The sequence below is a fragment of the Manis pentadactyla genome, chromosome 3 (genome assembly GCF_030020395.1).
Source record: "Manis pentadactyla isolate mManPen7 chromosome 3, mManPen7.hap1, whole genome shotgun sequence".
In the NCBI taxonomy this organism is placed as follows: domain Eukaryota; kingdom Metazoa; phylum Chordata; class Mammalia; order Pholidota; family Manidae; genus Manis; species Manis pentadactyla.
Genome location: NC_080021.1, coordinates 491,033 through 511,895, shown reverse-complemented (window position 1 = coordinate 511,895; position 20,863 = coordinate 491,033). Strand labels below are relative to the sequence as shown.

The 20,863-nt window shown below is 63.2% G+C and overlaps 5 protein-coding genes and 1 long non-coding RNA gene across 9 annotated transcripts; 3 read left to right on the top strand and 3 right to left on the bottom strand.

The window, feature by feature from the left end:
- Window positions 1–901: 901 nt before the first annotated feature.
- MFSD3 (major facilitator superfamily domain containing 3) lies at window positions 902–2,588 on the top strand. The gene is given in 7 exon segments (XM_057497587.1): window positions 902–963; window positions 965–1,326; window positions 1,329–1,529; window positions 1,822–1,960; window positions 2,030–2,154; window positions 2,222–2,330; window positions 2,414–2,588. Coding segments are annotated over 7 exon segments (1,173 nt in total).
- A 259-nt stretch (window positions 2,589–2,847) lies between these two features.
- On the bottom strand, window positions 2,848–9,176 carry RECQL4 (RecQ like helicase 4). The gene is given in 22 exon segments (XM_036923055.2): window positions 2,848–3,031; window positions 3,125–3,233; window positions 3,410–3,560; window positions 3,634–3,814; window positions 3,887–4,056; window positions 4,136–4,265; window positions 4,337–4,610; window positions 4,681–4,943; window positions 5,017–5,158; window positions 5,231–5,410; window positions 5,485–5,658; window positions 5,737–5,820; window positions 6,231–6,367; window positions 6,440–6,532; window positions 6,611–6,742; window positions 6,841–6,954; window positions 7,076–7,202; window positions 7,272–8,063; window positions 8,367–8,507; window positions 8,675–8,775; window positions 8,858–8,891; window positions 8,956–9,176. Coding segments are annotated over 22 exon segments (3,738 nt in total). The 5' UTR covers window positions 9,040–9,176; the 3' UTR covers window positions 2,848–2,906.
- A 31-nt stretch (window positions 9,177–9,207) lies between these two features.
- LRRC14 (leucine rich repeat containing 14) lies at window positions 9,208–12,978 on the top strand. 2 transcript variants are annotated; one of them, XM_036923065.2, is made up of 4 exons: window positions 9,208–9,350; window positions 10,948–11,301; window positions 11,485–12,069; window positions 12,142–12,978. In XM_036923065.2, exons 2-4 carry the CDS (start codon window positions 10,973–10,975, stop codon window positions 12,707–12,709), a joined length of 1,482 nt encoding a protein of 493 aa, XP_036778960.1. In that variant the 5' UTR covers window positions 9,208–9,350; window positions 10,948–10,972; the 3' UTR covers window positions 12,710–12,978. The 2 variants fall into 2 exon arrangements, with proteins under 2 accessions (XP_036778960.1, XP_036778961.1); XM_036923066.2 differs by having other exon boundaries at window positions 9,227–9,314.
- Window positions 12,979–13,052: 74 nt separating this feature from the next.
- On the bottom strand, window positions 13,053–18,321 carry LRRC24 (leucine rich repeat containing 24). Of its 3 annotated transcripts, none has more exons than XM_036923064.2 (5): window positions 18,287–18,321; window positions 16,095–16,340; window positions 15,673–15,951; window positions 15,337–15,505; window positions 13,053–14,636 (listed from the first exon to the last, which is right to left on the bottom strand). In XM_036923064.2, the coding sequence occupies exons 2-5, from the start codon at window positions 16,266–16,268 to the stop codon at window positions 13,726–13,728; spliced, it is 1,533 nt and encodes a 510-aa protein (XP_036778959.1). In that variant the 5' UTR covers window positions 16,269–16,340; window positions 18,287–18,321; the 3' UTR covers window positions 13,053–13,725. The 3 variants fall into 3 exon arrangements, with proteins under 3 accessions (XP_036778959.1, XP_036778958.2, XP_057353593.1); XM_036923063.2 differs by having other exon boundaries at window positions 16,095–16,417; window positions 18,287–18,316; XM_057497610.1 differs by having other exon boundaries at window positions 18,265–18,305.
- On the bottom strand, window positions 17,701–20,592 carry C3H8orf82 (chromosome 3 C8orf82 homolog). The gene is made up of 4 exons (XM_057497612.1): window positions 20,039–20,592; window positions 19,314–19,362; window positions 18,265–19,127; window positions 17,701–18,104 (listed from the first exon to the last, which is right to left on the bottom strand). The coding sequence occupies exons 1-3, from the start codon at window positions 20,198–20,200 to the stop codon at window positions 18,682–18,684; spliced, it is 657 nt and encodes a 218-aa protein (XP_057353595.1). The 5' UTR covers window positions 20,201–20,592; the 3' UTR covers window positions 17,701–18,104; window positions 18,265–18,681.
- LOC118931011 (uncharacterized) lies at window positions 18,908–19,653 on the top strand. Its single transcript, XR_005032248.2, has 2 exons — window positions 18,908–19,108; window positions 19,260–19,653. It is a non-coding gene; the product is annotated as an uncharacterized LOC118931011 (long non-coding RNA).
- Window positions 20,593–20,863: the final 271 nt, after the last annotated feature.

Genomic DNA, 20,863 nt, shown 5'->3' with positions numbered 1-20,863 from the left:
TCAAGTGCCTGGGCTTTGGTCCAGGGGCTGAGCTGGCTTTAGGGACATAGGTGCTTGGAGACAGAAATGGCTGAGCTTCCACATCTGCCCACAGGCGTGGACTGGGCTCCACTACCTCCTCTGGGCCTCAGGGCCCCACTGGGCGAAGCTCTGGGCAGGAGAGCCTGAATGCGACCCCACTCAACTTCCCCTTGGGTAGACCTCTCCCTCTGCAGGCCAGCTGGACTCACCCTGGACACCGGCCTGCCTGGCCAGGCGCTTCTAGCCTTGCCGCTGGACACTAGAGGGCACTGCAAGCAGCAACTGCTGCCTCCTTCCAGCTCAGCCAGGGCCGCCTTTCACACAAACCTCTTGCTTTCCACGGCCCTCTGTGGCCACAGCCTTGGGAAGGGCCTTAAAACCGCAAGCACAGCGAGGTGAGGGGTCCAGCTGCCAAAGTGTGGTAGTGGACGTGAAACCCTACAAGGATACCACTTCCCTGGGGGCATCTGGAGGCATCTGGCTGACACTGCAGCAACCAGGCTCCAGGCAAGACACCAGGAAGCACTTCTGACAGGTTGGGGTGCAGCTCCAGGCCTGGAGGCCAGAGTTGAGCACCTGGGAGGGCACAGCTGGACTGTCTGCACCCAGGCTGGCCACTGGGGGTACCCACGGGCAGTGGCGCTCTGGCCTGCTCGGGCTCTGGCCGCTGCTCCCCAGCAGCACAGACCGGCCTGCAGACCAGGGACTGACGCCCCAGGCCCCCAGGGTGCGAGCGTGGACACCAGCCTGTCAGCCTGCCCAGGCCTGACCCCGTGCCACCCAGCCCAAAGCTGTGCTGCGGTGGCCTGACCTGATTCCTGACCCCTCCAAGGCTGGGCTGAACCTGGAGCCTGGCCCTGGGGCCTCCACCCCTCTGGCCATGTGCAGGGAGCTGCTATTGATGGTGGGCCTCCACCTGGTGCAGGGCTTGCCCTATGGGCTTGTCTGGCCTGTTGCCCATGCTGCTGTGGGCCCAGGGCCGCTCCCTGACACATGTGGGACTGGCCAAGGCTTTGCACGCACCATGGCCGTGCAAACTGCTGTGGGCCCCACTGATGGACACGGTCGGCCCCCTAAGGGCCTAGCTGACGCTCAGCACAGCTGCTTGGGCCCTGGTGTGTGGGCTGCTGGCAGCCCTGCCTCCTGCTGAAGCCATCCAGGCCAGGCTGCCTGTCACCATGGGGCTGCTGCTGTTGATGGACCTGGGTGCAGCTGTGCAGGATGTGGTCCTGGCCATGCAGCTCCCGGAGCCGACGGAGCTGGGGGCAGGCAATACCGTGCAGGTGGTCGCTTAAGAGCTAGGGGTGAGCTTCCAGCCCTTGTGCCCACCCTGTCCTGGCCCCTGCTCTTTCTGCTTCTGGCTGTCACCTACTGGCTTGCTGCTGCCCTGCCCTGGGCTTCACCTGCCTTGCAACAACTGCCCCCCTACACTCTGCACCTCCTGCAGGGCCTGATGGCTATTCCTGGGACCTTGTGGACAGTGGGCTTTGTGTTCATTTACAAGCTGGGTGAGTGAGGCCTTGAGTCAGGCAACAGGAGGGATGGGGCTGGGGCAACTCCAGGTGGGGCCACAGGAGCGCTGGAACTGGGGGGTGGAGGGGTGCGGGTGCTGCCATCTTTCTGGGCTCTGTGCTTGGACCTGATCTCTGGTCCTCCAGCTCCAGAGCCACACCCCTCTGTGTGGGTCTCTCTGAACCTTGACTAACGCCCAGGACAGAGGCAGGACGGGAGCCTGGGTGTTAGCATGTGAGGGCCTCAGAGAAGGGAGGCAGGCTGCTCCTGCTCACACTCTCCCCACAGGTGAGCAGGGTGCCAGCAGCCTGTTCCCACTCCTCCTGCTGGACCAGGGCATCTCCACTCGAGCTGGCGCTGTGGAACAGTGTGCTGGGCCTGCTCTATTGCCAGCTCGTGCCTGGGCCCTCCTGCTAGCGAGGCACCGGTGAGCCCTCCCCACCCGCCCACCCCCCAATCTGTCCCACCCCTCCTGACCTGCCTGATCTCAACCCAGAAAGCCACTGTCCCTGCTGAAGTCAGTGCTTCCGTTCTGTCTTGGGGACCTGGCCTGCCAGCTAGCCCTCCTCTTCCAACTGGATGCCCCAGGGGCCAGACTGGGCCCTGGTACAGTCCTGAGGGGTGAGGGGCTGGCCACAGGGGGTGAGGAGCCCAGAGTCCTGGGCCCTGCTGACTTTGGCCCTCCCAGGGGCAGCCTAACTGAGCCTGTGTCTCCAGCACTTCCTGGGGGGCCTGGTCACAACTGCCACCTTTACCTTGATGTTGCGTTGCAGTCAGCTGGCACCCAGTGCCCTGCAGGTGACAGGGCATGGTGGGGACACTGAGGGGCTGCAGGGACGGGGTCCAAGGAAGTCCTGACCTGATTCCTCCAATCCTCCCGGGCCACACACTACAGCCTCCAGGCCACTCTGGAACTGCTGGGGAAGCTGCTGCTGGGCACGCTGGCTGCAGCCCTGGCAGACAGCCCGGGGCTGCACCTCTGCTTCCTCCTCTTCCTGGCACTCTCAGCCATGCCTGCTCTGCACCTGGGCCTGGCCCCCTACACCCTGGCCTGAGCTGGACAGCCGGACAAGGCAGTAAAGCCAATTGCTCCTCCACCCACCATGGCCTGGCTGTGTCTGTCTGGGATGTGTGGCACACAGCGCTGTTCTCAGACTGCCTGCCGGGGGCCACCCCGCCAGAGAAGAGGATCCTAAGAATGACCTGAGCATCTTTTATTCTGTATTTTGGGGCTTCTTTGCCCCTACACTGTCGGTGGTGAGTCACCTTTCTGGCAACTGATGCCCCCTTTGCCTTCAGGAGCAAGTACACCTGGCCCTCCATACTGTGGCCATGCAGCCCCTGCTCACACCCACCCTCCCATGTAGGGCAGGTCAGCGGCCCCACAGCAGGATCTCCTCCGTGGCCAAGTGCATCAGGGCTGGGAAGCTCAGATGCAGGTACTTCCTCCAGAAGCGCCGGTCCCGCCCATACACCTGGGCTGGGTAGCGAGGGCTTCCTGCAGTGTAACAGGAGGTACGGCCCTGAGGACTCTCAGCCAGTCAGGCCCCCCACCCTACCTGCATCAGGGCCAAGCCTCCCAGGCCCTTACCAATGCCATGGAAGACACGGGCCACAGCCCTGCCTGAAAACTGCTGCTCTGGCCACGTGGACAGGAGGCGGCGGACGTCTTGGCGGGCCTGGTCCTCCCAGGCCTGGAGCTGGGGGGGGGGGGGGGGGGCGCGTCAGGCTAACATGAGCTTCCATGGCACTGTATTCCACGTGGCCCACCATGGTGCAGGGAAGGAGGCAGGGTGTGCGTGCAAGCATGTTGCTACCTAGCTTCACCCAAGACCCACGTCCCACCTGTGATCCCCCAGGAGGAGCTGGCACTCACCCCGACCTGTCCCGGCTCTGGGCCCTGCTCATCCTCCATGGCCCCCAGCCCCTCTTCCTCCCTGAAGTAGTGGCTGAGCAGGGCCTTGAGCCTGGCACTGTGCTGTTCGTCTGGCTGCTCCAAACAAGGCCCACAGCTGGGGAAAGCCACGCTGTGGTGGGACGGGCATGTCAGAGGGGGCATGGGGAGGACGGGGGCCAGGGCCCGCCCATCCTCTCCCATACCTGCGAAAGGCATGGTAAGTCCGGCGCAGGCAGGCTAGAGCCTCCCGCTCGCGGGCCTGTACACGGCTGTATAGGAAGTGGCAGATCTCGTCCTTTTCCTGGGCTGTCAGGTCCCCAGGGCTGTGCAGGTGGAAGGCCAGCTCTCTGAACTCCACCAGCACCCCCGAACCCTGGGGCATACCTGCCAGAGAACTCATCAGACACAAGCAGGCGGTGGGTGGGTAGGTGGCAGGCAGGGCTGGTGTAGGCGCACCTGTCCTGGGCTCTGGGCCCCACTGCAGTTGGTGGAGGGCCCGTCGCACGCGGGCCAGCTCCCAGCCCATGGAGTCCGCCAGCTCAACCACATCAAACTCCACAGAGCAGCTTCCTCCTGCTGTGTCCTCAGGTGGCTGCCGGGCCAGGCTTACAGCCAGGGGGGGGCACCTATGCCAGGGGAAGAGACACATGATCGGCAGCCCCAGTCCTCTTTCTCTGCCTCCAGCCTGGGGTGGGGTGTGCTTACCTGCCGGCCAGGGCATGGAGCTGGCCAGGGCCCCCGGGGCAGTGCAAGTGGCAGTGGGAGTGGGTGGGTGCCAGCAGCGCCAGCCAACGCTTGGGGTGCAGCTCAAGGTAGCACAGCAGGGTTTCAATGGCTGGGGGACAGAGCAGGACTTAGCAGACATAGGAGTGTGGGGTGCCCCCATGCCCGTCCCCAGCTCCTTACCCTCCTCAGGCATGTCCAGGGCCTGCACCAGCAGCTGCACTGGGAGTGCCCGCTTGTGGCCAGGGCACCGCACCATGTGCTCGTTGTGGGCCTGGGCCTCCCCTGGGGACATGACCTCAGCAGAAGGCTTTCCTTGGCTCTTGTCCCCCTCGGGCTCTGGGGGACGCTGGGTGCAGGTACAGGGCGGGAACAAGTGCTGCACCAGCGTCTTCACAGCCCAGAAGTCAGTGGCGTTGGTGTGCACGTGTCTGCGCAGCTCCCGCAGGTCCTCACCCTGCAGCGAGCAGCTGTGAGTGTGCGCCCTGGCTTGGGTGGGCCTGGGGCTCTGGCAGGCGGGCACCAACCTGAGGCTGCAGGAAGAGGTGGCAGTGCGCAGGCTGCTGGTCCCGCCCGGCCCGGCCCACGGCCTGCACGTAGCTCTCGAAGCTGGGAGGCAGCCCCAGATGCAGCACTGCCCGCACATCTGGCAGGTCCAGCCCCATGCCGAGGGCTGCTGTGGCCACCACAGCACGCACCCGACCCTCCGTGAAGGCCTTCCACACCCGCCGCCGCTCCCGGCTGCATAAGCCGGCGTGGTAGGCTTCAGCCACAGCCTTGGGGACTTGGCCTGCAGGAAGATGAAGATGGTGGGGGGCATGGCAGGTGGGAATGAGGGTGCACGCAGGCCCACCCCACCTCACCTCCGGGGCCTGAGTCCTGGGCCATAGGCAGGCAGGTGCAAAGCAGCGCAGCGATGCGCTCCGTGTCCTCTCGTCTATTGCAGTAGATGATGACAGAGTTCAGGGCATGAAAACGGTTGCTCTGCAGCAGTGTCACCAAAGCCTGGTGGGGGACAGTGGTCAGTGCAGGAAGTCGAAAGGCAGAGCTTCTTCTGGGCGTGGTGTGCACACCTGCCTGGTCTGGGTCCCTGTCCATGGACACTGAGAGGTGCAGGTTGCTGGGGATGATGACTGAATCCCTGAGGACAGATTCCTCAGCCACACCCAGGTGCTGAGCCACGTCTCGGGAGGTGCTGCGTGTGGCAGTGGCTGTGAGGCCCAGGAAGCAGCGCACGCCCACGTGTTCCCGCAGCACCTATGTGGGAGGCAGTGGTGAGTACAGCCTCCCCCCTTCCTTGCCTGCTCAGCTACGCCCTGAACAAGGCTCACCTTGCAGATGCGGAGGTAGCAAGGCCGGAAGTTGTGAGACCACTGAGAGAGGCAGTGGGCCTCATCAATGCAGGCGAAGGCGACTGGGGGCAGCTGAGACAGACAGGCGGAGGCCCCAGCCCCAAGCAGCGCCTCGGGGGCCAGCATCAGCACCTGCACCTGGGCCGCCCGAGCCTGAGGAGGGCCGAGTCAGGGGCACCACCCAAGGGCCTGCCTGCCACCCCAGCCCAGCCCGCCGCCCAGCCCCTTCACCTTTCGCAGGGCAGAGTCTCGCTGCTGTCTGGCCATGCCTGAGTGGATGCAGGCCGCCTTCAGGCACGGGGGCAGGCCAGACACCTGCAGGTGAGGGAGCACAGCGCGCTGCAGGCGACGCGGCCCTGGTTCTTCCTCAAATGCTTCTCAGAGTTGCTCAGCCCACCAGCTACCACTGTCTCCACCCCAAGCCCTCCAGGGAGAAAAATACCCAGATCCTGGGTTCTACAGCTAAGGACTCAGAGCCACCTGTGGATCTCAGTTCAGGGGCACCGGCACACAGGCTTCAGGGGCGATGGCCCTTGCTTCTGGCACCGCTCCGCTCAGGGGTGGGCCTGGGTTTGGCCAGCCTTGTCCCTGCTGCCTTTGGCTTGGGGCTGCAGAGCTGGTGAGCTGAGAAGCGCAGAGCTCAGCAGCTCCAGGGTGGGCCTGGCTAATAATTAGCATCCCAAAGAGATTAGAGAAGCCTGGGGCAGTTCTTCCTGGCCACCCACCTGGTTGTCCATGAGTGACAGGAGAGGAGAAACCACAAGTGTAAGGCAGGGGCTTCGCCGGGCGTAGAGCAGTGCCGGGAGCTGGTAACACAGCGACTTGCCAGCGCCAGTGGGCAGCACCAGCAGTGTGGACACACCTGGGTGGGAAAGAAGCTCAGCAGTGCCTCTGTGGGGCCGGGCCCCCTTTTTGCCCCCCCACCCAAGCTTACCAGACAGGATCTGCATGACCACATGCTCCTGCCTCGGCCGGAAGGCTTGGTGCCCCAGCTGCTCCAGGGCCTGGAAAACCTCAGCTGGCGTCTCTGTGGACACAGGTTTTGGTCAACATGGCCCCAAACTGATCCTCAGTAAAGACTCTGGGCTGGTAGGCGTCTGCTCACCTACCACCTGCCCTGAGGGTCCCAGAGGGTAGAGTGGCAGCACGCTGTGGGGTGGGCAGGGCGCCTGGGATACACGCTGCTCCATAGGCACCATCTGCTCAGGCCCAGCAGGCTCTGTGCCTTCCTCAGCCACTGGGGGCAGACAGGAGAGAGGCAGTGAACCCCAGGCAGGGCTGGTCTCATTCCAGCAAGGCCACTGGCTGTAACTTCCTCTCAACCCCATCACTCACCAAGGAGTTGGCAGTAGGCAGTGCCCCCACTCTGGGCTACTTCCTCCAACGTGGGCAGGGTCTGCACGGTATCCTCATTCTTACCACCCACCTTTTGGGCAGCAAGGACAGATTCTAGGCCAGAAGTAAGGTTAGTAAGGCCTTTTGTTTGAGCCACAAATGCCCTTCCTGAAAGATTGCAATGCCCTCCCCAAGCAGTGCTGGCCCAATCCCCCATCCAAGGCAGAGGCCTCACCGGGGTGGGGGCACTGGGATGCCCAGTGGCTGTGCTGCCCACAACAGAAGCAAGAATCCTTAACTGTGGCTCTGGGCTGACCACCCCCAAAATACTTCGCTTTCTTCTGCCACTTCTGCTTCCACACCTGAGGGGCCACAAAGGGTCACAGGACAGGAGGCAGAAGGGATGAGGGGAGTGCCTGCCCCCATCTTACCTGCTTGCGGAGGAGCCTGCCACGCAGGGCCTGGCCCCGCACGTAGTGTTTGTGCTTCATGCTGAGCCGCACGTAATTACCCCCTCTCCCGATGGCTGGCCTGGAAGGGATGCACAGTTGGGCCATGTCCAAAGCCCTCCCCCCGGGTTCAACTCAAGGCGACCCCGCTGGGAGGCTGAAGCTGTGGTACCTCGGGGCTGTGGGGCTGCTGGGAGGCTGTGCTTGCCTGGGGTCCCCTGGACAGCCTGCTGCATGTGCCATGGCCCCTGCTCTCTCAGATGGGTGTCCCACTTGGTTGCCATCCTGCTGGGCCTGTGCAGGGCTCCCTTCTACCTCCTCACGCTGTGTCTGCTTCTTGTCTTGACTGTTGCCATGCTGGGGACTCCCTACACTGACTCCAGCTGCCTGTAGGGCTGGAACCTTTAGGCCCCATAAAGGTGCATGAGGGCCCATGCTGGGCCCAGGGATGGTTGGGACACCTGAAGTCAGAGGCTGCAACTCCTCTGCACCCAGGCCAAGCTGGCAGTCCTTAGAAGCCCCCAGAAAATCAGAGGCCCTGTCATGACACCGCTGCAGCCAGCCAGGGTCTAGAGAGGCCAGCTGCAGGCTCAGGGACTCCCGCAGTTGCTGGAGCCGACCTGGCCTCAGCTGGGGCCTGGGAGGCTGGGGGGCCACCTCACTGGCTTCTTCTGGAGAGCTGGGGACAGCCTCTGCACCTGGTGGTCCTGGGGAGGCCATCTTGGACAAGAGTCTTCGCGGAGGTTGGGGTATGCGCCCCATGGGTGGTCCAGCCTGGGGGTGGGGGGCAGACCAGCAAGCAGAAACTCGGGCCTCTGGGTTGCAGCGGACTCTGACACCGCGGGTCTCCACCTCGATGGCGGGGCAAGGTGAGACCAGGCGGGAACAGAGGGAGCTGGGAACACAGGCTGGGTCTGATCTCTTCTCAAGGGCCGTGTCCTGGTCGATGCTGGAACTGGGAGTGTGTGCGCAGGGGTGGGGAGGGTAACAGGAAGGGGTGTCGGGTGATCCTGTCCCTGGGGTGGCGGCAGCTCTGAACCCACTGTGGACATGCGGCCTGCCCAGCCTCACGCTTACCTGCAAGGAGCCCTTGAGATTGGCCTTAAGCCTCAGGCCATAGTCCTGGACGGATCCCTGGGGACTCGGCCCTGGCTGAGGACGGGGACTCCGAGTCGCAGCCCGATTCAGGTGAGACCCCCAGCAGCTGGACTCCGGCACCTGCAGGAGGCAGTGGGGTCCCAGGCCAGGAAAAGGCCGGTGTGCCGGACGGCGGGGTCTCCGGACCCGCTTCCACCCTGCCCCGTGGTCTCCACAAGTTCTGGGCCTCACGGAGGCTTGACCACGCCACGACTCCTCGGGGAGGCTGGGTGTCGGGGCTCGGATACCTCCGCCGCCGCCGCGGAAGGCGGCTTTTCGGGGCCGCGGAGCCCGACGTCGCCGGCCTTGCCCAAGGCCTCTTTCAGGGCGCGGTATTCCCGGTAGAGCGCTGGGGGCCGGAAAAGGGGTCAGGGTCGGATGGGCCCGCGGCGCCCTCCGCCGCTCCCTCCGTCGCGCGCCCTCGCGCTTACCGCGGGTCTCCTCGGGCGCGGCCCCCACGTCCTCCTGAGAAAGGAGAGCGTCAGCCAGGGGCCGCACCCTCAGCTCCCCGCTCCCGGACAGCCCGCACCTGGCCCGGCCGACGCCCGCGCCTCCGCTGGAAAGCGCGCTCCCACGCCTGCAGCCGAGCTCGCACGTCCCGCAGCCGCTCCATGGCGCGCGCCCGCAGAGACCCGCGCCCCGCGAATCTCCCGCCTCGAGGGCGACGCCGGCTGCCAGCCAATGGGGGTGCTCAGCGGGGCTGCGCGGCGGCCGCTCTGCCGGGACAGCCAATCCGCGGGGCCCTAGCGGGGCGGCCAATGGGGGACACTAGCGTCATTGCGGTGCGCGGCGGCGCTGGGCGGCACGCAGCGGACGGCGAGGCGGCGGCGGCGGTGGCGGCAGTTGGGCCGGTGATCGCGGGCGGTCGCCGGGGAATCCAGTGGCGCGGTGAGCGTCCCGGCCCTGCCTCGCGGCGAGTAGCGGGTGCGTGCGCTCGGGGCGGCGCCGCCCGGGAGGCGGGGGCGGGACCACGGGCAGTGCGGCTGCAGGTGGGAAAGGACTGGGAGCCCGTGCTGGGCTGAGCGACCTCCGGCCCCTTGGGGCAACACGGCGGCTTCGAGGGGCAGGCCCACCCGAGCGACGGAGGGCGTCGGGTTGAGCGCTTCGCGCGGCTCGTGGCCGGGAGCAGCCGGGCGGGGGCGTCCTCAGGGAAGCGCTGGGAGCCGCGGCGGGCTGGCGGCAAGGGGGCGGCGGCCACCGCAGAGGCTCCTTCCACGGCGACCACAGTGGCTGCTTCCGTTTCCTCTCGTGACAGGTGCTCGGTGGTCTGTCCTGTCACAGCGAGGTATGGATCTTCCTCGAGAGATTTGTCCCCAGGCAGATTGAGGCCGAGGGTTGGCGTCCAGGGCTTCTCAGGAACCCGTGCCTCGAGGACTTATGTATAAGCCCGCAAAAGCTGGTGCTCTGGGGCCACGCTGGCCGCCCTTCCCCGAGCTCATCACCCAAGTTGTGACCCTGGTCGGGCAAGGCCTTGGTCTTAGTTTTCTAATGTTTCAGGGGGATGATGGAAAGCAGTTTGGAGGATGTGTCTGGCACACAGTCTGCTAACTGTCGTTGCTGCTGAACTCAGCAGCAGAGCTGACACCGAGGTACCCCGTGGCCTCAGGCATCTTCTGTGTCCCCATTTCGGCTTAGGTGGCCCTTCAGCAACTGCCTCTGTCTAACAATCCCTGGCCCAGGGCCTTTGGAATCCCGTGGGTCTGAGACCTGTTCTCAATATGGTTCTCCAGGGAACACGGAGATGTTTATAGACAGGTGGCAAGAACCTCGGTGGGTGAGGTTTGCTCTCTCCCTTTGTGTAAATCTCCAGGGTCTCCATGCTTGACAGTATTTCTGGATGATAGTAGGATTGGGAATCATGTTGAGATCTTTGGTTACTCATGCTGAGTCAATGTTCCCTGGGTTCCAGTCCCTTCTACCTGACTTTGTGTTTATTAAGTTACATTTCTGCTTCTAATCTCTCTGCCATGCGGAATCCAAGGCAGCCTGCCAGAGCCCCTCAGGAAGGTGGAGGAGAGAGATGTGATGTTCATCACCTGCCTCTGTCTGGCCCCCTGGGAATAACCACCACCTCTAGTGTTTGTGTGTTGGGGAGGGGCCTCTACTTTGCTCTGCTTTTGAGGACAGGAGTATGTTTGCTAAGAGGTTTTATGATTTGGGAGGCCTGAGGTATAAGTGACGGGGGCTCTTGCAGAGCAACAGCCATCAAAAGCACACCCAGTCAAGCCTGTCACCTCTGGCGCTGTGCCGTTTATGTACTGCTTGGTGGTCTTTTCCTCTAAAGAAGCCCCTATATTTCCAGAGGGCAGGGACTGAAGATTGGCCTTGTTTCCCTTTCCTGGCTGCCCAGTCGATTGTTAGGCACCTAGCACTTGCTCTTCAAGTGCCATTGTCCTCCACTTGGTACCAGCTCTGTGCCAAGCACCATGCTAGGCGTCCCCACTGCCAGTACATGGAATGGGCTTTGGCTAGGCAGTGGCCTGGGGTCTGCTGTCCTCACTGAAGGGGCCTTCCCTTGCAGGTGGCCTCCCAGCCGGCCCAGCGCCATGCACACGCTTATGTTCCTGAGCACACGGCAGGTGCTCCAGTGCCAACCAGCTGCCTGCCAGGCCCTGCCCCTGTTGCCCCGAGAGCTGTTTCCCCTGCTGTTCAAGGTGGCCTTCATGGACAAGAAGACTGTCGTGCTGCGTGAGCTGGTACACACATGGCCCTTCCCGCTGCTCAGCTTCCAGCAGCTGCTGCAGGAGTGTGCTCACTGCAGCCGGGCCCTGCTGCAGGAGCGGCCCAGCACAGAGAGCATGCAGGCTGTGATCCTGGGACTGACAACCCGGCTCCATACCCCAGAGACTGAGGCCAATTCGCAGTCCCTCTGCAGGTATGGGCTCACCCGAGGGGTCCTCAGGCTTAAGGGGGTGCAAAGAGGGTCCCCCAAGAGGTTTCAAGCTAGTGTAACAGCTCAGTGCAGGAATGGGCACATTGCTGCTGTCCCAGGGTGGCTGGGAGTGGGTGTGTGGGCTGTGCTCCCTTGCTTCCTGCCTCAGCCCACCTGTGCTCCCAGGAAGCATGCACTGCGGGTACTGGACATGACAGGCCTCCTGGACGATGGTGTGGAGCAGGACCCTGGCACCATGAGCATGTGGGACTGCACAGCAGCTGTGGCCCGCACTTGCATTGCACAGCAGCAGGGCAGGACTGTGGAGTCCCAGGTGGCTCCTGTGCCTGTGGAGGTGCGTGTGGATCTGCGGGTAAACCGGGCATCCTATGCGTTCCTGCGGGAAGCTCTCCGCAGCAGTGTGGGCAGTCCGCTGCGGCTCTGCTGCCGGGACCTGCGGGCTGAGGACCTGCCCATGCGCAACACAGTGGCCCTGCTGCAGCTTCTGGACGCGGGCTGCCTGCGCCGTGTGGACCTGCGCTTCAACAACTTAGGTCTGCGCGGCCTGTCCGTCATTATCCCGCACGTGGCCCGCTTCCAGCACCTGGCCAGCCTGCGGTTGCACTATGTGCATGGGGACTCGAGGCAGCCCTCTGTGGATGGCGAGGACAACTTCCGTTACTTCTTGGCCCAGATGGGCCGCTTCACCTGTTTGCGGGAGCTCAGTATGGGCTCATCTCTCCTCTCAGGGCGGCTGGACCAGCTGCTCAGGTGAGCGGCCCCCACGACTGCCCTGTCCTTCCCTTGACCCTGCCTGTTTGTGACTCCTTGTGTCCTCTACAGCACTCTGCAGAGCCCCCTGGAGAGTCTGGAGTTGGCTTTCTGTGCCCTGCTGCCTGAAGACCTGCACTTCCTGGCACGGAGCCCCCATGCTGTTCACCTCAAGAAGTTGGACCTGAGTGGCAACGACCTGTCTGGCAGCCAGCTGGAGCCCTTTAAGGGTCTGCTGCAGGTGGCAGCAGCCACGCTACTGCACCTTGAACTGACTGAGTGCCAGCTTGCTGATACCCAACTGATAGCCACACTCCCTGTGCTGACCCAGTGTGCCAGCCTCCGCTACCTCGGTCTCTATGGCAACCCACTATCCATGGCAGGCCTCAAGGAACTCTTGCGGGACTCGGTGGTGCAGGCTGAGCTGCGCACAGTGGTGCACCCCTTCCCTGTGGATTGCTATGAGGGCCTGCCCTGGCCACCGCCTGCTTCTGTCCTGCTGGAGGCCTCCATCAACGAGGAGAAGTTTGCCCGTGTGGAGGCTGAGTTGCACCAGCTGCTGTTGGCGTCAGGCCGTGCGCATGTGCTCTGGACCACAGACATCTATGGGCGCCTGGCAGCAGACTTTTTCAGCCTGTGACATCCAGGCTCTGGCTGAGAGACAGGTGCCCTGGCTGGGGTCCAGGAGGCCCCCTCCCTGCCTTGGATAGACATCTGTTACTGGGACCCTGGTGGAGGCCTAGAGGCCTGACACAAAGGCACTGGTCTCTGATTCCCTTGCTCCTGGGTGCAATTTGAGCCTTTCCATGCTTTTTGCAGCTCTGTGTGCAGATTGCCTTGCACCTGCTCCCGTGACTGGCTGAGTGTTTGTGGACCTGGGGGCTGGATTACAGGCCTGCTTGGTTTAGCTGCACTTGGTCCTGTTTGGAATGTTACTGGGGCTCCAGCTGTGAGCTGAGAGGTTGTCCTCTCTGGGCTCTTCCCAAGAGCAGACTGCTGTGGGGTTGAAGCTGGGTCCCCATGCACCCAAGGGCCTCACAGTTCTCCCTTCTCTGGCACCGGGGGACCAGCTGTCGTTGGCTGGGCTTTGGGGTCAGAGGGTGTCATTAAGGTACAATGTGCAGTGTGTTTGGAACTTAAATTTGTGGCTGTTTTTTCTGTCATAATTGGTCAGAATAACTTATCCCTGTCTCTGCTGTCTCTCCCAGCATGACCACCGGGCAGCAGCAATCTTCCAGTCTGTTGCCCCTTCTGCTTCCCTAGGTGCCTCCACCAGCATGGCAGCCCATGTGGGCACCTCTGCAGTCCGTGGTTCCTTCACCCTGGGGAGGCCTAGCATCCTCCAGCGCGGTGGGGCCAGGGTCAGGCCCTGCAGAGCCAGAGGTTGGGTGATTCTGGAAGGGGTCGTTTCTAGAGGGCCTCAGTGGGGGTGTTGGGAGCCTCTCTGGTAACCCTCCGTTCGCACCCGAGGACTTCTCTTTGCAGGGCGGAGGTTCCGCAGGAGCCTGCTTACCAACCCTGGGCCCCACACACGTCTCGCCGCACACTGCGCAGCTTCCACTCTTTACTGATTGCGCATGCGCGAGACGAGTCCACGGGACGTACGTCATCAGCTCGCGCCGCGCGCCTTGCCCCCGCCCTTCAGCCGCGGATCTTCTAGTCGGCGGGAGGCTGCAGCGGGAGCTCCTGCGCAGGCCCGGGCGCCCCGCCCTCGGCCACCACCGGGCCCTCGGCGAAGAGTGGCTTGGAGCGATCGATGACAAACATCTCGTGGCCCCTCTCGTCGCGAAGCTCCTCGAGCTGCGCGAAGGTGCAGGGCCCGTCTGAGTAGTCGTTGACGAACAGCGCGCCCTCTCCCGGCGGCCCAGGTGACTTTTTCCGCCTGCGCCGCCGGCGGCAGATCAGGGCCGCCAGCAGCAGCGCCGTGAGCGCCAGCAGAGCGATGGCCGCCGCCACGGCCGTCTGCGTGGCCAGGCCCAGGGCGCGGAAGGCCATGCTGCCCGCTTCGTGCAGGATCTCGTGGCTGACAGTGCCGGCGGCCGGGGCCGGCGGAGGCGCCAACTGCAGCTGCTGCTGTTGGGACAGGTTGACCAGAAGCTGGAAGGGCACGCGGGCGGCGCCGCCGGCGTTGGAGGCCTCGCACTCGTACTTGCCAGCGTGGGCGAGGGTGATGTTCGTGAGGAAGAGCATGCCGCTGCCCGTGTCGGAGGCCGCATGCCCACCCAGGCCTGGTGACCCGCCTTCTGGCTGGGCCTGGCCCAGCGGCTGCCTCTCACGGGGCTGGGCCATCTTTCTCCAAGTCACCAGGGGCTGTGGATACCCGGAAGCCTGGCAGGCAACCCGCAGGTCCTCACCCAGGTTGGCTGTCATCTCCAGCGGCTCCACATGCACGGAGGGCGGGATGCAGATGAGGCTACTGCCAGATACATCCAGGAGACTCTGAAGTGCCAAGCGCGGGGGCTCTGCACACGTGATCTTCTTGTCCCTAGAGCTGAGCAGCCGCTTGCCCCTCTCCTTGATCCAGGCTCCCAACCAGTGCAGGGCACAGTCGCAACGCCACGGGTTCTCTGTGGACAGAGCAGTGGTGGATAGGTGGCTCAGGAGAGGCCCCAGAACAGCTGGACAGTTGAGACTCTGTTGGCCAGAGCACTTCCCACAGAACTGGGGAACCTTGCCACCCATTCTCTGACCGAAAGCTCCTTGGAATTTGAGCAAGCTCTAATATTTCCCTTTTAGTTCTGTGAAGGCACGTTCCAGCTGACTTCACTGATCTCTTAAAGCCCCTGTTCCTCTGAAGTCTCTCCTTACAAGTCCCACTATCTTAGGGGAGCCTGGGTGTCACATAGACATACCACTAGAACTAAAACCTTGCAAAATCTTGTTTTCAGATGCTGTCACTTGGAAATGACCCCTATACCCCACTTCCGACCCTGACCTGGTCTCATCTTTCCAGTGTATGCCGACCTGCCGTCTGATGGGTCCAAAATGTGCAAGCCCCTCACCTGTCCGTTCTGTTCAGGGACTTCTACCTTTTCTGTGTTTCTTAGACAGGGTCCCTGAGATGTGCCCCTACCAGCCTGACCCTTAACAGCCTTCTACCATGGCTGCAGGTGGTGGCATGGCCCTCCAGACCACTGCCGGATCGACTTGCAACTCAGAGTCACTGTCATTAAAGTCCCCTCTATGCCTGGGCCTGCTTGGTACTGACACCACTGTGGCAAAGGAAGATACCTTTGCGTTAGTCCCCTTGTCCTCAGAAAGAGGTACCTGTGAGGTGCAGAACCTGCAGGCTGGCCAGAGGCTGCAGGGCCTCATGGCTGATGGTACCCAGCTGGTTCCTGCTGAGGTCCAGCAGTGCTAGTGAGGAAAGCCCTGCCAGGGCTTGGTCCTCCAGCAGCTCAATGCTGTTCTCCTGAAGGTGCAGCTCCTGCAGTCGCTGAAGCAGGGGTAGGTCATTAGAGAAAGGGGCCCTGGGAGACAGGTCCCCATCTTACCAGGCTAGACTGGGTTGACCCTTTCACTTCAGCCAGGCAGGGCAGCTGGAGGTACAAGAAGGCCCCTTCCCTTCTTACCAACCCCGCCTCCCTGCTCCCTCACCCTCACCGGCAGGTGCAGGAAGGTGAAATCCAGCAGCTGCACCAGCTGGTTGCCAGCCAAGTAGAGGGCACGCAGCTGGGCCAGGCCTGCAAAAGCGCCGACACGCAGGCCCTGCAGCCTGTTGCCGGTGAGCGCCAACTCCAGTAGACGCGACTGCGCGTGGAAGGTGCCTGACTCCAGGGCACGTAGGCTGTTGTTGTGCAGGTAGAGACGGCGCAGAGTGGCGAGGGGCGAGAGGACTCCGGGCTCTAGGTGTGCGATGGTGTTGTCTTGCAGGAAAAGCGTCTGCGGACCGGAGGGAGTGCATTTACCCCACTGAGGGAGACTCTTAACTAGGGGGCAGCAGCACCCACCAGGACGCTCACACACACTTCCCTCCGTGTCGCGGGCACCCCATCCCCTGGCCGGCGGCCCCACGTCGTGCCCACCTGCGTCCCAGGCGGGATTCCGGGCGGGACGACGCGCAGCCGCAGCGCACCGCACTCCACCGTGGCGCTGTAGCAGCGGCAGGCAGCGGGGCAGCCGGCGGCGCGGGGCGGGAGACCGGGCAGGGCCAGCAGCGCCAGCAGCAGCAGCAGCAGAGGGGACGCCGCCGGGGCCATCTCTCGCGGGACTGGCCGCAGACCGCGGAGCTGCGGCCTCCTCGCAGTCTGGCCCCGGGTGGGATGTGCCTCCTGAAACACAGGGTGGCGGGCTGCCCCTAACATTTCAGAGCCAGCAAAGAGCATAGAACGAGGCCAGCATCCTGCGCCTAATTTTTGAAAAGTTACAAATCAGTTCAAGAAATTGACAAATAAAACGCTGGCTTTCTTCCTTTACAAGAGAAAGATCTGGGGCATCCGGTTCCAACTTAGAATTTCTGATGTTCTCGGAGTCTTGCTACCCAGGCCACACGGGAAGAGCCAACCCCACTTCACTCCCTTCTTCCATTGCATCTCCCCCTGGCACTGTGAGGGGCTTCCTGCTATTGAACATGGATGTCTGGATTCCATTGCCCTCTACTCCCTAGCAACCAGCCACTCCTTGAGAAAGGGTGCAAGGTATAGGCTTGGGAACATGTGGGTGGTGAGACCCAGGGCCCGGTTACCCAAGCATGGGTTAGAAGGGGAAGAGTAGCCTCTGGGAAGACATGTTCCCTTGTCCACATGGACCCCTGCCCCCGTGGAGGCTGGCATGAGCCCTTGTAAGGCCCAGAGCAGAGGTCCCTTCTGTGCCCACAAGGCCTAAGGTCCCATGCTGCCAGTGTCCCGGACCTCACCTGACCTTGACCCAGCATTAACTCTAGTCTTTCCACCCCTAGAAATCATGCTCTGTCCCCACCCTGGACTTGCTGTTGTGACACCTGTTTATGGGGGACATGGGCAGAACTGGTCTCCCAGGCACAGGAAAATGAAGGCATGGCTTTGTCCAGCTCTTACCCCGGCCCTCCTAAAAGGGGCAGGTATGGGTGGAACAGCTTTACTAGAATTAGGGCTTCTACTCAGAGAGAACTGAAAACTTGTCAGAGACTTGGGGGATGAGACAATAGGAAAATCAGTTCAGAAGCCGTGGGCCTGTGTTTTCCATGCTGGCTCCCAGAAAGGGGCCTGTCTTTGGGAGTAGGTGGAGCCCTGGAATGGCTAGGGTGTGAAAGAGGGGCCTTGGGCTACAACTGGGTTTCAAGTGTAGTTTCCAAGTGGGCTCTGGGAACAGCAGCCTTGACTGCAAAGGAACATGTAATGTATTAGGGGTTTATATACTTGCAGCCGTGATCCTGGAGAAATGGGAAAGCTTGGGTCTAGTTAACAGGCACGAGACCAGTTTTAAAGGTGGAGACCAGGGCTGAAAAGTCAGCCAGTCTGGCGCCAGGGATGACAGAACTGAGGATGTGCTGTCTCCAGCTCCACCTCAAATGGTCCCCACTCAACACCTACCTGTTCACTAGGTCTCCCTGCTAGCAACAGTGAGTCAGATGGAAAGGTACTAATTGGCTTTGGTGTTTAAATATTGTTCTACGTTGTAACTCACATGATTATTTAAAGCACTAGAGATGAAGCAGGCACAGCAAAAGTTTAATGGAATAGATCTGACCCAGGCAGAGGCAGTTCCCTGATGTCTCAGGATGCATGAACTCCAAGAAGCTGGGGGCATTCTCTGGGTTCCTGGGATCCATTTTCCTGAGCAAAAGGGCTGGCCCAGGGCTCCCCCACCCATCCTCCAAGCAGCAACGCCTCTCAAGTAGAGAGGTTCTTGGCCTTCTCAGGCCTCAAGGCACTGCTGTTCACACGAATGCCCCTAGATGCTGATCTGTGTAGAAGGGCCCAGCTTGGCCTGGGATGCGAGGGGAAGTAAGCCCAGAAATTCTTTCACCCTTCGGATAACCCTCTAATCCGGCTGGGCAGGGGGTGGGGCGTCACAGACAGGATTCGGCGACTGCTGTCACTGCCTAGGGCGCGCATCTGTGCGGGGTTTGAGGGGAGAGGAAAGAAACCCTGTGACCCCCTCGGGTGCCTCCATCCCCCGCGACGTCCCCTGCATACCGCCCTCCAGAGCGCCCCCTCCCGGGCAGGGCCTGTTCCCCACCCGGTCGGCCCCCGCTCCCACCCATCGTCCGCTGACCTTGGGCCGGGCACCCCGTCACCTGACGCTCCCGCGGCGCGGCTCCCCGCTGAGCCTGCGGCGCCCCTGCCCTCCGAGCCGCGGCGGGCGGGGACGGGACGAGGGGCGCCACTTGCGCACGCGCACTGGGGCCCCGCGCCTCCCCCTGTCCACCCAGGCCTGGCGCCGCGAACGCGGGCCGAATCTGAGGACGCCTCAGGACCCGGGTGTGGAGAGAGAGGGTCCCGCTACCTGTCCCTCCCCGCAGGAGGGGCTCAGGCCGGTGCAGCACCTCGGACAGCGCCGGGAGGGCGGGGCCGCGGCGCCCTCCTCTGCGCACGCGCACTCGGCCGGTGCGCGGCTCTCCGGGTGGGGCGTGCGCAGCGACTCGGGCCGGAAGCACCGAGGCGCCGGGGGCGGTGCCCGTCCACCCGCCGCTCAGAGTGGCGGGGCGGCTAGCAGAAGCGGGGTCAGATCCATGGTAAGGGCGAGGCGGCGGCCTTGCCAGCACACGTGCGAGGGCAGCGCGGGAGCGCCGGGCGCGTACTCGAAGCAGGCGCTGAACTCAAAGGCCAGGGCGGATCGCACCAGGCCCACGCCGCCCGCGCGCTCTGGTGCCGGGTGGTAGAGGCGCCCATTGGCGGCAAGGGGCAGCAGGCGCGCCGGCTCAAAGGGTACGGCCAGGGCCTCGCCGCCGCCGCAGTAAGAGAGGAGCGGGGGCCACGGGCCCGCGGCCAGAAGGTGCGTGAAGACCACGGGCCGGTCTTCGCAGCGCAGGAAGTTGCGCTCCTTGCCGCAGAGTGACAGGAAGGGGAAGGAGGTCTCGTAGCGCCCGCTGCGGTTGGGTTTCAGGCGAGAGAAGAAGGTGACCAGGAACTGCGGGTCTAGGAGGGCAAAGAGCTTGGCTGTTCACCATGCCGGGCTCCCGAGGCCCTGCTTCCCTAGGCAGGAGGCTCGCCCTGGCTTCAATCGAGACAGTAGGGCTCTTGGAAGCAGGACTCCCACTTTTGTTACAGGCCGCCCGCCAGGGCCTTCCAGAAGGAAAGTGGAGAAGGAGGGCGCAGCAGTACCTTTGAAGCAGGTGGTGAAGTTCTTCATTTTGGAGTCATCCAGGAAAAGCTGCAGACAGAAGAGCAGGCCGTGGCCCCTAAGTTCCGGCTGGGAACCCGACAGAACTGGCCTCAGGGCAGGGAGGCAGGGGCGGGCCTGTGTTTGCTTTCCTTGCTTGTCTTGTGCACACCACGTGCAGAAAAGCATGGAAGGTAAACATGGGGCCCCTGCTGACTACCCCGCACCCTGGGCGGTGCTTCCTCTTGCACAGGTTCCCAGGCTGGCGTCCCTTTCCCGCGCCTCTTTCCTCTTCCTTTTAAGTTTCTAATCATATGTGCCATCTCTGCAGAGGCTACCTGACCCGTTCCTCTTGGATATGTTGGTTGCCCCCGCCAGGGCTTCCAAAACTGGCTTGGCGGCGAGTAGCTGGGGGCCGCAGGGCGGGGCAGGACATGGGGATGCAGAGTGCGCGGGGAGCAGCCACTTGTTTGAGGTTCGTCGCTGGGGACCTCTCGGGCTGGGACCGAGCTCCCTTATCTCCAGCGTGCCACTCCAGTTTATCACGGTCAGGTTCACTTACCTTAGACCCAGTTCCCCGCTTCAGGCCCTCAAACCATAGGTGTTTGTCCTCCCCCGCCCCTCTCGGGCCCCGCCCCATCGCGGGCACCTCCACCCGGCCCCGCCCTCTCGGGGACGCCCAGCCTCTGGCCTAGCCCGACTCGCGTAGGCCCGGCTCCCAGCCAACCTGGCCCTGATGATCCACGTAGTAAAAGTACTCCCGCGTCCGGGGCTCCGGGCTCTGGCCCTGCGTGTAGGAGACGTCTCCGCTCCCACCGCAGGCCCGAGACCCGCGGAATGGCGCTAAGGCCAGGGCCCGGGCCCTGAGCGATCCACACGGTGGCCACATCCTCCCGTTGCGCCGGAAGCGGCCGTGCGGTCACGCGGGGATGGCGCGCGCGAACACGCGCCCCCGGGTGGCCGCGGCTTCGCGCTTTGGGTTCCGGCGGCCGTCGCGCAGCTCGCCCGGCTTGGCCACGCCCACTTCTCTAACCCCGGGTAGCCCCGCGCCCTGGGCCCGCCCTGCTGTGCGATAGGGGAATGCTGATGTGAGACGGGTACAGGCGAGTTCCGGAGTGGGGAGAAGGGCTGGGACGGGGCGCCAGATGGGGTGCGGCTGCCCCTCCTCCCTCGGAGGCTGGCCGCTGGCACGTGGGTGAAGCACCCGCACTTGCCTGTCTCCTCCACCGTCCCTTAGAAAGCCAGCCGGGTCGGACAGCCTGCCAGTCTACTTAGGTGCTTAATAAAGACGTGGTGAATAATCACTCGGCCTAGAAACCTGGGCCAGGCTGGGGGAGGGCGGGTCAGAAAAAGACACTCCCCCACCTGGGCTTAAGTCCTATATTCCAGGGGGGAGCGGCTGGTTCTGGGCGGCTTCCCGTCTACCCGGAGCCTCCTCCCAGGCCCATAGCCTTGCCCCCATTCCCTAGAAGCACAATCTTGCCGTCCCATCCCCCGCCACTCCCCCAATCCTCCCCAGTCCGGTCCACCCAGGTATCCATACCCTCAACCG